This window comes from Chionomys nivalis, chromosome 19 (assembly GCF_950005125.1).
Source record: "Chionomys nivalis chromosome 19, mChiNiv1.1, whole genome shotgun sequence".
In the NCBI taxonomy this organism is placed as follows: Eukaryota; Metazoa; Chordata; class Mammalia; order Rodentia; family Cricetidae; genus Chionomys; species Chionomys nivalis.
In genome coordinates, this window is record NC_080104.1 from 61503795 (window position 1) to 61517450 (window position 13656).

The 13656-nt window shown below is 43.8% G+C and overlaps 1 protein-coding gene across 1 annotated transcript; it reads right to left on the reverse strand.

Moving 5' to 3' along the window:
• Positions 1–3043: 3043 nt before the first annotated feature.
• Positions 3044–8177, reverse strand: LOC130862094 (H-2 class II histocompatibility antigen, A-F alpha chain). Its single transcript, XM_057751490.1, has 5 exons — positions 8048–8177; positions 4603–4851; positions 3917–4198; positions 3453–3627; positions 3044–3289 (listed from the first exon to the last, which is right to left on the reverse strand). Exons 1-4 carry the CDS (start codon positions 8130–8132, stop codon positions 3473–3475), a joined length of 771 nt encoding a protein of 256 aa, XP_057607473.1. The 5' UTR covers positions 8133–8177; the 3' UTR covers positions 3044–3289; positions 3453–3472.
• Positions 8178–13656: the final 5479 nt, after the last annotated feature.

Sequence of the window (13656 nt, forward strand, 5' to 3'; positions counted from 1 at the left end):
GGTTAAATTAAGATGTAAGAGTTAGCCAATAAGAAACTAGAGCTAATGGGCCAAGCAGTGTTTTAATTAATACAGTTTCTGTGTGGTTATTTTGGGGCTAAACAAGCTGGGCGGCTGGGATGAACAAGCAGGCTCCCCTCCCTGTAACAATTGGTGCCAACATGATGGACAAAATTCACTTAAAAACCTGAGAGAGCTTAATTTTAAACACACACACACACACACACACACACACAAAACAGAGTTTAACACAGCTTTTTGCTGTTTGTTGGTGGCTTGCTGCAGCTCCTTTGAGAGAGATTTTCCTGGCTCAGCCACAGCAGAAAAAAAGTGGTGGTTTTGAAATGCCAACTTTCTGGGCTGTGCTGCCAGCGCGACTCTGGCTCTGGAGACAGAGCATTTGGATGGGGTTTGTGAGTAAAGTGCTATGGCTTGCTTGATGACAACGTGGAATCGCTGTGTGACTGGAAGTGGGCAATGCACGCGGCTCAGGAGGCACAAGTGGCTCATGCTGAACTGTGTAGAGGGCAGGCAGAAACTACCATATTTATTATAATAATAGCACAGCTTAAGTTTTAGACTGGGCAGGCAAATAGGGTGCCATATTACCTCTACTAATGGCATAACTTAAGTTTTAAGAAGCACTTAGCATTTTAAGAATTGCTTCTGGACAGTAAAGAATTACAGATTCACAATAGGACAGATTCAGATATAAAAGAATGGGTCACAGTGTTGGATAAATGTATGTAGGCTTGGGAGAGAGAAGAAAAAGAGTATAGAGAGTCATAAAATAAAGTTAATGCCTTAAAAAAGGGTAAAGTCTTTAAAGAGACAGAGTACAGATAATCATAGATTAAAGGGAGTAAAGAAAAATAAGCCATGTAAAAATGGAAAATTCACAGAGAGTCTGTATTGCATATATTATTGTGTTTTCTTTGGATTTTTGACTGTGAAGGAGCTAAGTACAGAGAGACATTTCATTGTATGGGCTGCTAAGCTAAACCAGCATGTATATTATAAAGGTATCTTGACTTCAGAATTTGGGTCTAAGGACATGTTGCTTGAGAAAAGAGATTCTTCTTTTGTTTTCACAGAAGATGAGAACCTGTGGATTGTATCCAGGCAATATGGTTTCATGGATGAAGGCCTCCTGAAAGGTCACTATAAACACCCTCAAAAAATTTCTTTGCCCAACTGCTGACTGAGATGAACCTCACACACAGGATATACCATTAAAGACCTGATTAACAGCGCCCCAAACAGCAGGAAGCAGTATGGACCAAACTATGCCCATATTCCCAAATATTGCTTATAAATGTTCTTTTATATTTAAATGTGAATATAATATAGATATGAATCATTTGCATTGGTATGGATCTTGCTTTAATTGATATGAATTTAAGGTCAATTTTGTTATATGTATATTTCTGCTCTTGATTAAGGTATTGTGTTTATGTAGTTCATTTAAAAAATGTAATGTATAATTAAGAAATACAGGTTGATAGATGGTCCTCTATGATAGTCAAGTTTGTAGTCATGTTGTTTAGATTTTGTAGATGTAAAGAGATATATTTCAGCTAATTAGGTATTCTTCAGATCTTTCAGAGACCTTCAAAATATGGCATTTAAATGTTTTTTAAAATGTAGGACTTTTCATGACAGTGAGACATGTCTGCTCCTGGCAGCACCAAGCTACTTCGAGAGGAAGATGGACACTGAAGAGGCTCCTTAGCCATTTGGGCAAGAAACTGCTCTTGCCTGGACTGCTTCACTGGACATGCATGACCTGCAGAGAAATGACTGCTGAACTTGCCTAAAGATGAGACGATCCTTTGGGGTTCCTGCTTCATGAAAGAGTCTGTGAGACATTCTACAGGATACAGAAGAAAGTGAATGAACTGTCTTTAAAATTTCCTGCTTCATGGAAAAGTCTGCCAGATACTATGGGCATGTAGGCTGAAGATGGATGCCCCAACACTACAGAAAAACTTTGGGTGACTGTCCAGGCAGTGAGATGTCGCTGTCAATTCTAGAGTTTTGGCAGTTGCTTGTGATGCACTTCCTGTTTACTTAGATAATATTATATCCTTCTGGAGTCTTTGATGGAATTGAAGAATAGATAAATAGTACTAGTTATAGTTTTCCTTAGTTATGATAAAAGATAAAGTAAATAGAAATATTGTAACTGTAATTCTTGTTTGATACCTGTTATATGTAATTTTACTATGTTAAAGTTAAAACCTTCCTTTTTATTTAAACAGAAAAGGGGAGGTGATGTAGGAGTCCCCTCTGTGTGTTGCTTGTATGGGCTAATGAATAAAAAAACTGCTTTGACCTGATAGGGCAGAACTTAGATAGACAGAGAAGACAGAACTGAATTCTGGGAGGAAGAAAGCAGAGTCAGAGATGCCATGAATTCTCCGCCTGAGACGGACACCAGTTAGAATTTTATCTGGTAAGCTATGTGGAGATATACACATTAATAGAAATGGGTTAAATTAAGATGTAAGAATTAGCCAATAAGAAACTAGAGCTAATGGGCCAAGCAGTGTTTTAATTAGTACAGTTTCTGTGTGGTTATTTTTGGGCTAAGCAAGCCAGACACCTGGGACGAACAAGTGGGCCCCCTCCCTGTAACAGGTTATGTTAAAGTGAATTTAGTACCCCCCCCCCCCTCTCTCTCATACATATTTAGGCAGGGCCTTTCTATATAGCTCTAGCTTGCCTTGTGTAGATCAGCTTGGCCTTAAACTTGTGAGGACATTCCTTCTCTGTCTCTGGGGTGCTGGGATTACTGCTATGTCCCATGACTTAGCATTCTTACAGCAAGTTTACACCAAGACAGATTTCATACCCCAATAAGAGACAGATGACAGTGGTCAACAACAAAAAGAAGAGAGAAAGTTCAACCTTGGCTAAGATTCCTGAGCATTCTGAGGCTGTAATTGGTTGTTTCTGTGTCACTGTCATGGGGTTTTATGACCCTGACTCCAGTAAACTCCAAGATTAAGGACAGGAAAAACAACAAAATAAAAACCAGTAACTGACTTACAAAAGGTGATTTATTGGTTTTGTGGAGCTACTGAATCAGGGCCACTGAGAGTCTACAGTAGATGTGATGTGAAAGACACTGAAAGACAAAACTCAGGTCAGGGGGAATTCCAAGGGCATGTGAGCTGTGAGGGGGGTCAGCCCCAGGACCAGGAGAAAAGTGAGATGGCGGACACTTGGGAAAGGCAAAGACCACGATGAATTGCACACCACTTCTGCCCTGGGGAGGACCACACACCTGCAACAAAGCAGACGGGAGAGAGATGCATTCCTGAGACTCCTGAGCTGTGCTCACACCACTGCACAATTCTCCAGCAATGGTCCAACCGTGTTTTCACCCATCTCCCCTTCCCTTGCTCCCCCATGTGGTGACTTCAGCTCCCACAAGGACAAACCCTCACCTTCCTCTCCAGGGTGTGGCTTATAATGGTCCTGGGTGTCTGGAGGAGCCTCCTGATCGCAGGCCTTGAATGATGAAGATGGTGCCCACCACGATGCCCACGATGCCCATGGACAACCCCAGGGCACAGACCACAGTCTCCGTCAGCTCTGACATGGGGGCTGGAATCTCGGGTTCTGGGAAAGTGACAGTTTTGAAATCAGGAGGGAATGTGTTCATGCATGTGTTTGTAAGAGGGTCCGTGTGAGGATGGAAGTCAATCCACACAGACTTTGGGGCTGGGCTTGTGGAAGAATATGAAGTATACCATAGAAACTGTTTAAGAGTGGAAAATGAGCTTGACCACCAGAGCCAGAAGTTGACTGGCTGTTCTAGGACTGACAAAGAACATACAGAAGCAGGCAGAACCCACACGTACCCCAGTGTTACAGCACCGGTGCAGAAGCAGGGAGAACCCACACGTACCCCAGTGTTTCAGCGCCGGCTCCTCCAGGCCCCAGTGCTCCACCTTGCAGTCATAGACGTCATCATTAGAAGGGATGAAGGTGAGGTAAGACATCTTGTGGAAGGAATGGTCACTCTTGGAGAGAAAGCTGGTCTCATAAACAGTGTTTGTAACTGACTTGCTGTTTCTCAGCCACGTGATCTTGATCACAGGAGGGAAAATGTTATCCACAAAGCAGACAAGGGTGTTGGGCTGACCCAGCAGCACAGGGGACTTGGGGAACACGGTCACCTCAGGAACCTCTGGAAAGGAAACAGACTGCATGTGAGTGGGCGATGGGAGTTTCCCTGATGTTCTGCGCTGTCTGCTATGGGAGCCTCCTTGCCAAGACTTGCACACACACAGTGGTCCAAGAGCCTGAACTTCCCTCCTGCTTTGAGCAAATGTGTGCTGCATCCACTTTATCCCTGTGTCCTTCTCTTTAGGGTGTTAGGATGTCTGTCAGGCCCTCTTCAAAAGATTCAAAGAGTACATTGTGGGAACAAAGATGTTTATATTACATGGAATGTGTGATTTGTAAGAAGAGAGAGGATGAGGGGTTGGGGATGAGGAGATCTTTGCGTGCCTTGGAAAGGAGGGGTTTAGTAGAGCAGTGGATCACGTTCCCCATCAGGGGAGGGAGGAGGAGCAGGGTCTGAGCACGTACCGTTGGTAGCTGGGGTAAAATTGGATCTCTTCGTCAGGATGTCCAAGTTGTGTTTTCCTGTAGCTATGTCTTGCAGTCCGCCTTGTGGGTCAAAAGTTATTAGTTGGCCAAACTCGGGAATCCTCCAAATTGTCTCTTTCTTATCCAAGTCCACATAGAACTTCTCATCGCCATCAAATTCAAACGTGTACTGGCCGTTGGGTCCGTAAGACTGATAGAAAAGTGTACCATAGGCACCAACATGGTCGGCTGGTGAATTAAGATGGGTAGTAGAAAAATGGAAAACAGAGAAAAAGAATGTTATTAAACAAAATGATAGAAAATGCCTTTTAAAATACCATAAACTTTGCTTTTTGGTATGTTTCGATCACCTGCTCCTCCTTACCCCTCTCAGTGTTGGTTATAGTCCAGTCTTTCCCTCTGTGACATGTGCTACACAGAGGTGGAACGTCACGTGTTTGATCCTGTTGTCCTGACTGCCTCCACCAGTGTCTGGTGCACACTGGTCTATGCCAAGTAGCTCACAACTGAGTGGAACAGGAAAGTGTTCTTTCCATAGAGTCAGTCAGTCTGCTTGTTTCTTTTCTTAGGTTGTGTGTCTCACTGATATTTCATCAGTTAATTATCTATTACATTTCATTTCCCTTCTAAAATAAAACATTTTCACACAGGGATCCCTTCTCATTTTTTTTTAAACATATATTATGTATTTAACTTTATTTTATGTTCATTGGTATGAAGGTGTCAGATCCCCTGGAACTGGAATTACAGACAGTTGTGAGTTGCCATGTGGGTGCTGGGAATTGAACCTGGGTCCTCTGAAAGAAGCAGTCAGTGCTCTTAACCACTGAGCCATCTCTCCAGCCCCCCCCTTCTCATTTTTTAAAGAAAATAAAATGCATATAGAATCCTTTAAAAAGAGAACAATGACATCACTACTAAGTATGTGGAAACTGTTATATCTAATGTTATGCATTGCTAATGTGGGGGCCCACAGGACAGTTTTCTGTTTTCTTCTGGAATAAAAGAAATAAAGACTTTACTGAATTTATCTTCTTTCAATCCCTACCTCTTATTGTTTTCTAAATTAACACTGACATTCACTTTCAGATTCAGGGTGAATTAAAGTTTTTTCCTCCAACAGTGAGCATGTGTGAGAAGCCACAGCCAAGCAGGTATTTCCACCCAAAGGATGTCAAATAGACATTGTAAAGGCATGGAATTTAGTATTTCACTTTTTTCTATTTCTTCATCTATTGAGTTTTAGCAATAGTCAGACATGGTGCTGTGTAAGGAGTAACTGGCCAGCCAGGCCTGGTCTCTGCAGTCACCATGTTTGGTGAATGCTGGGAGAGGTGGGTCGGCAGACAAGTACATGTAAGGTGCTGTGAGTGGCGGTGGGCAGGTCACAGTCTGCTGTTCTGCGCAAGCAACTGCCAATCAAAACTAACTACACCATCTTCTCATGGCCCTGCTGTTTGCAGGGGCCTCTTTTTCTCAGTGAAATCAAGGTTGTTGTTTTTCAGTTTGCTGAAACCCTCCTCTATTCTGGAAGTTTCTGCTCAGGTTTAATTAATAGACTTCCAACTCCTCAGTCTGTCTGCTGTCTATGTCCGACTGCTCCTCTGGCTTTTCCCTTCCCAGTGTGACCATCTTGGTTGGTCTTATCAGCCCTCTATCCTCCTCACACTCCACAATCCTCTCCTCAAAGTCTTCTTATCTATTATTAATAAATCTTCTTGACTTCTTTACCAAACATAGTTGTACATAGTATTTGCTTTAGCAGGTGTTTGTCCTGGGACACAAGCATTACTGAGGAAAGTGAACTGCCTCTTATCGTTACAGTTTTGATCTCAGTAATGGGATCTCTGCTTCTTGACCTTGGTCTGCTTCTGTCACTAGTTTGAACACTTCTTAGAGGCAGGACACTTTCTAGGGGCAGGACAGACACTTCCTAGACACAGGCAGCATTTTTGTATATTTCAGTACCCACATCTTAGCTGGGCACATGCTTTACAAAGACAAGTATTGAATGATTATTTCTAGTTTTGTGGTTCACAGAGACTCTGGGAATGATTGAGAGGTGGCAGAACTATGTGAAAGTCAGGGTCAGCAGTGAGCTGGGCTGCATCAGGACCTGTGCACCGCATACATTTAGCTTTGGGACCATTTCTTGATGAAAATATTGAAAGTCATATTTTATATATAAGACAAATGTAATATAGGCTGAGTTAAAATCAAAATAGTTTCTTAGATATTGAAACTTCACTTTTTTTTTCTTCTAAACTCAAAAGAAATGGAAATATTTTCACATAGCCCTGTGGCTCCTTGGAACTGTGCCCACTGTGCCTGCTCACACCTGGTTGGGACACTCTAGTGTGACACACTGAAAAAAGAAATGGGTACTAAGGAGCCAAACTCCCTGGAGAAGCAGGTGAGACTTCTACCTCCCAACAGAACTGGAATGAGAGCAGCCATGGTTCACAGGTCACTTGATCCCTTTCACTTCCTGTTTCAAATAATCGACTTTTCAACTGACAGCTTACAAAGCTACTATTCATATCTACAAAATGACACAGAGTTATGAAGGGATTCCAGAAGAGTGTGGTGAGAGGTGAACAACACAGGCAACAGGGCCACACTTGCCTGCCTGTATTGCTGTTATAGAACGTCAGTAGATGAGGTGATAGAATAGGGAGCCTGTATTTCTTACTTTGTTACCAAAATATGAAATTATATCTGGAACGGAAACAAGGGGAAAATTGACATTTAAAGGCATTTACTCATGAATTAACAGGTTTTTGAGACAAGGTCTCACTGTGTAGCTCACTCTATTCTTAAACTCACGATCCTCCCACCGGCACCTAAGCACCGAGTTACTGGCGATCACTCCCAGGTTTTCACTGTTTTTAAAGCTCATCTATGTACTTTTTGCCTTGGTCATTTGTGAGGACACCTGAGGAGACCAAGATTCAGGAGGACTGTCCAGTAGAATGGTGGCCCCTTCTCTCACTTCCCGCCAGGGCCAGTTCCTAGCATGGGGAGTATAGACCCCAACACAAGGGAAGTGTTTTTTGTAGATCTGTATACATGATTCACGGAATTGTTTTCCTTAGGATACACTCCAGGAGATGGGACAAAGAACTCCAGAAACTCTCAGAGGAATTTGAGAGTTCATGGAATTTTAGTAATGAAAAATCATCCTTTCATAGAAACACCCCAAAGTTTAGAGTCAACCCCAACCTACCACAGAGCCCTCCTCACTTCCCTCACTGGGCCCACTATTAGAATTAGCACAGCTCGCCAACAGAGCCTCCTGAAGTCGGGATCATGCAGTTGTTAGACGGCCTAATATTGAGAATTTTGTATATCAGTCAATTTGTGTCTCTCTCTTCTCTCAATTTCCCATTTCCCAGTTCCAGGCATCTTTAGCCGTGCAACTCACCCTTAATATCGTCTTCACCCCCACAGGGGCTGAGCATGGTGGTCAGGGCAAGGATCCTCAGAACCAGAACTCTGCTGGGTTTCATCCTCTTCCCCGAGTGGTATCAGAAGCTGTTGTTCTGAGTCCTCAAGAGATTGTGAGGATCCAGGCAAGGAGGTCTGACACCAAACCAAACCCTGCCAGACCCAATCAGAAAATTCCATCGTGATGACGTCGCAGTTGCCGGGTGCAGAGTTTGTAGTGAGAGGCCTGGAGGAGGTGAAGGGGAACTCCCCATTCCATTGCTGCTTCTGCTCCGGATGGACCTGAGGGATGCTCTGGGAAGGAGCGAGGCTCCACGCCAGACTTTCTCGTGTGCATCCGTGTGCGACTGGCAAGAGAGGAAGGAATTTCTGAAAGGCCTCATGGATTGGTGAACTCTTCGATAATAATTATATTTTTCAGAAATTTCTGGGCTGTATGGTCCAGGAAGTCCCCCCTGAATGTATTCCTTTCCTGGGGCTTTCCCAACCCCCACACCCAGACATTTCTCAGGCTCGCATACATGAATTAGCTGTTTTTTTCTTTTATTTCTTTTCATAGTGTATACAGAACACTTCAGACTGTGGTTGACCACCGATCCAAGGGGTCTCCACAAATGGTGGCCAGTCAAAGCTTTTGCTCTTTCTACTTGTGTAAACCTGGGTCAGGAGGATCTTTGCTCAGAAACCCTTGCGTTTCTAGTCTTAAGGCAGAGGCTTAGGGACCCATAGCTGCCATCAAGAATGCAAGATGTTTATCCAGATTTCCCCCATCTTTTGAGTAATCTTCGTGTTTTGTGTGTTGATGTGCTGACCACATCTAAATGAAGTTTAGGGACACTGAACACACAAAAGAAAGTTCTGTCTAGCTCAATTACTCTTAAAATATTTTTTAATAAAAGTAACAATATTCAGTCAAATGTTGAAAGGTGTTCTTGTAAATTAGAAAGTATCTTTGCTCCCCAAACTGCTGGGTTTTCCAAATTTGTTATCCTTTGATGTGAATATTTCAGATGAATGTGAAGACTGAGGATTAAAGTCACAGCAACCGTTAGGTGTTCCATTCTTTATAGAAGACTGAGTTTTCTGCAATCTATAGAGGCCACAAGTTCATGATCATTTAGGATCACTTATGATCATTCTGTCCTCGTGAGACTAGTGTGTGAGTTAGCCCGTGGTCTTCACAGTGGTGAGACTGTGGAAGGGTGAGACAGGGCTCACCAGCTCCTTCCTGGACACAATGAGCTAGGTGCTGCTTCAGCCTCAGCCTCACTGGGGGCTTGCCTCCTTCTGGGCAAATTTATTAAGGTACACAGAGTTTTCCTACTTGCTCCACTTGTTGATAAAATGAGGGAAAATTCCATTTAGATAATTTAGGAACCAAATTTAGTGCCTGGGTTACAGTCCCCTGTTGTTCAATCAAACACCCACCCAGGTATCATGAAAGTATTCCGCGGTGTGATAAATCCTATAATCAGTTGATTTTAAGAGAGGACCCTGAACAATAGGGATGAGTGGCCACAGCTGGGAAGTCTTAAGAGCCAGCCGAGGCTCATTTGAAGAAGGGAAGTCACTGTCGCCCCTGCCAGCACAAGTTCCCATCCACCCTCCTGAAGACCACCTGCCCAGTGACCCTCAGACGTGCTGGTTCATCCCCACATCTGTGTAAGCAAATTCCTTGCAACCGCTTTCCTGTATATATCCCCACTGGCTTTACTGCCTTTGATATCAAGGGAGGCCCTGTGTTTCCCCTGGTGAGCTTCCTCTTTGATTTCTCTGCTGCCTGGAGGTGTTAATAGACCTTATTAGATGGTGGATGACTTCTGCAGAGACCTGAACAAATGCTGTTCTTCAACAGGACACAGACGGCACACAATGAGATGATTCCACCAAATCAAGCTTGGGGAAGCAACAAGTTTCTTGGAATTACTGATAGGATCACAGGAGAGGAGTTGCTTACAAGCACATGGTGACCCAGAGGTAGACAGGCAGACACATAGACACACAGACACACACACACACACACACACACACACACGGCCCACCGCAACATGAGAGCTGCATCCATGAAGTCCCCTGCACAACTTGCAGTCAGCTCCATAGGAAAGCACCCTGTGGAGAAAAGGGGGGACAAGCAAGCTGTGGTAAGTCAGGTCCCCTGCAGCTGGAGTGCCAGGTGGTTGTGAGCTGCCATGTGACTGCTGGGATTTGACGTCCTCTTCTGACCTCCGAGGGTAAGGCATACACATGTGCACATGTAGAAAAGCTGGCGCGCACACGTACAAATAAATAAATTTAAGAAATAAATTTAAAAATAAAAGCAAAGATGAACACACAGAAAAAAATGTTGGGCACAAGAAGAGAAGCTATGGGGCCAGGGAGCTGGCTCAGGGGTTAAGAGCACTGACTGCTGCTGCAGAGGACCTGGGTCTTCCCAGCACCCACATGGGGCCACAGCTGCCTGGAACTCCAGCTCCAGGGCACCCCCTGGCCTCGCTTGGCACCGCTATGTGTGTGGTGCAGATAAAGTCATGTAGGCACAAACACATACACGTAAATAAAAACAATGAATAAATATTTTAAGGGAAATATATACTACATGATTCCTTTTATTAGAAATCCTAGAGCAGACACACTTACTCTATAATGTAAAACTGGGATGGGGTCAGATGTGCTCAGCCCACAGTGTACTCCATGTGAGGTTCGTGAAGAGTATTTCTTTGTTTACTTACGTGTACTTGTGTGTCTCAGTGTGTGGATGTGTGCATGCGGGTGCCTGGAGTCCAGAAGAGACACTGGACCCCTGGACCTGGAGCTGCAGGTAATTGGTGCAGCAGCACCAGGGAGGGTGCAGAACTGAACTCAGGTCCTCTGCGAGAACCGTAAGTGCTCTTAACCCCCGAGCCCTCTCTCCAGCCCCTCATCTCTTTAAAATAAACTGTTGCTGCAGCATATTCCTTGTACATATCATTAGGTTTTGTAAATGCAACTTTAATACAAGTGTGTCGTGTGCCTTGACCATGGCCCCACCCTCCCCACTTTCCTCCTCTGCTATTTTCCCCTAGAGTATCACTCCTGTCTGCCCCCACACATATGCTTTTTATCTGTATCTAGAAAAATACTATAGGAGCATGAGTTACAAGACTATTTGTCAAAACTTATTGAATAGTATTCCCAGGACCTCTACAAATGGTATCAATACAATAAAAATTTCACAAAGTTTCATGAAACTAGGCCTGGTTTACAAACCATGCAATGAGAAAATGACATTTTTCAAAGTTCTTCCTGCATTTGCATTTCTTTGATCTTTAAACATCAGAAACACATTAGGTTTGTTCATCAGATTTTGCAGCATAAAGAGAGCTGGTCAGACCTGCAAGGGCCTTCAGCTGGGTGATGGAGGTTAAGAATCCCATGTCTGATTTATCAGGGGTCGGATGACATAGCAAAAACAAAACAAGGCAACAGCCTCACCGGGCTGGCCTCAGACGTGAAACCTCCTGCTTCAGCTCTCAGAATGTGGAATTACAGGTTCCTACAGCTACCGCGCCTGGCTCTGACACTAGGATGTGAAGGATGACGCCAGTGCCAGCATTTTGCTACTTTGTTGAAGGAGGCAGAATTGTGTGGATTCATATGATTAGTTGGTTTATATATACTTTAAGGCCTATTTATCACTCCTGTTGGTTTCCAGATTTATGCTGTTAACTATGGAATTTTTTTATTTGACTGATATCGATTTCTATCCGGACCCTGGGCCAGGGCTCCAGCTTTTCATGTATTTTCACGGAATACATTAGCAAACTTTGTTACACATTTCTTATATGCCAGATTTTACTGGCTCTGTGACATGGCTGCCTTTGTCTATACTGTGGCCCTGTTTCTGTGAGTTCCAACATCCTGTTCTTCTGGAGACAAGTGATGCTGCCCACACCTGCTCCTCATTGGCTGAAGAGAAGGCGTCCAGTGCCAGCCAGTTTCACTTCAGCGCGACTTCAACTAAGGCTCTTGGCAATGATCCCGGTTAGCTCCTGCGGTTCACTTCTGCTTCCTTGGTGGGGACGATACACTGGATGGGGAGCGAGGGCGTGGGGAGAGAGCAGAGGGCCCAGCTACACTGCAGTCATTCTGCTGTCCTGACCCTGTCCTTGGAATTAACTCTTTATTACAGAGCCATAATTATTATCACTGTTATACATAAAATAACAAATGAAAACATTGTCTCCATATAAGAACAATTGAAAAAACCAGAACTCTGAAAAAATTAAGCAATGTGCTATTGGGGAAGGCTAATTATTTTACAAAATCACTCTATCCTTAGACTTGTGTTGAGTGTGGGTGTGTGTAATCACTTTTCATATTGATTCCTAGAAAAACAGCCTCAGCTTCATAAAAATTTGTGTAGATGTTGAATGCTTTAAAATTACACATTCTATTTATCTTTAAGAATATACAAATCTTTTTCAATTCCCCCAAATTTTAATAATTCATTATATTCATTATTAAACATATGAATTCAGATTTCTTTCAATGTGTATAACAGAAAAGTCCCCCCCACTCCAAATAACTAGATATTCTTTCTATAGTTTGTCATAATCTCTGATTTTAGCATTCTTTGGGCAGTTTCTACAATTTTCTCTTGTAATAGAAGCCTGGCAAGACAGGAATACAGTGGCTGGAGTTTGGGGTTTGGCAAGGACTCATGGATGGGACTCAGTGATGGGTGTGCCCTTCTGAGGGCTTTGTCTGTGAGAAGGTTCTACACATGGTGAGGGTCAGCAGGAGTGTGTGGGCACAGGGGCTGCCTTTGAGCTCTGGGTCACAGTTAAGATCTGGAACCTGGTTGGCACACACCATCTGAAGTGGACAGTGTCTATAAACAAGAACAACTTGGTCACCTCTTTTCCATCATGGGAATGCAGAGAGCACTTCATTTCTGTGTCCATTCAGTCACAGTGAGTTCCAGGATCCCCAGGTCAGCTCTGCTCTGATTTGCTTACTAAATTGTCAGTGAGGGGAGAGAGGTGGAGCCACAGTTAAAAGCATGACTGCTCTTGCAGAGGACCCTGCTTCAGTTCCCAGCACCAACATGGCAGCTCACAACCGTCTGTAACTCCAGTTCTAGGGGATCCAACGCCCTCTCCTGGCACCGTCAGGTACTGCACACAGATGGTGCACAGTTATACAACCAGGCAAAACATCCTTACATGTAACAATAACTAAATAAACAATTTTAAACTACCAATAAGCCCCCAAGTCAACTGCATTGGTCTGAGTCAGAGCCTCACAGTTTGGGTCAACCAGAAAGTCTGTGCTGCGTGTTGTGTGATGTGGAGGTGAGGGCATGAACCCAGATGTGTCCCAGAGTTCATTCTGAAAGTGATCACATCCACAGAGAACCAAAGCATAATGGACAACCATCCATTCCCACTCAGAACAGAGAACTCCAGTCTCCCTGTGGCTCCTGACTCCTGAGCCTTTCTTCCCAGACACAGCAGTTCTCCTCTGCCAAGACAGTGAGAAAACAAAGGCATTGCAATGTTACCTGTCAGTCACAATGACCGCAGTGACCAATGACGCAGTAATTAC

Bases quoted from the DNA above. Each gene is read 5' to 3' on its own strand.
- LOC130862094 (XM_057751490.1), bottom strand. From the start codon at position 8,132: ATGAAACCCAGCAGAGTTCTGGTTCTGAGGATCCTTGCCCTGACCACC. The intron at 4,199-4,602 runs GTACGTGCTCAG...TTTCCTTTCCAG, and splicing joins TTTTACCCCAGCTACCAACG to AGGTTCCTGAGGTGACCGTG. The intron at 3,628-3,916 runs GTACGTGTGGGT...TCACTTTCCCAG, and splicing joins GCCGGCGCTGAAACACTGGG to AACCCGAGATTCCAGCCCCC.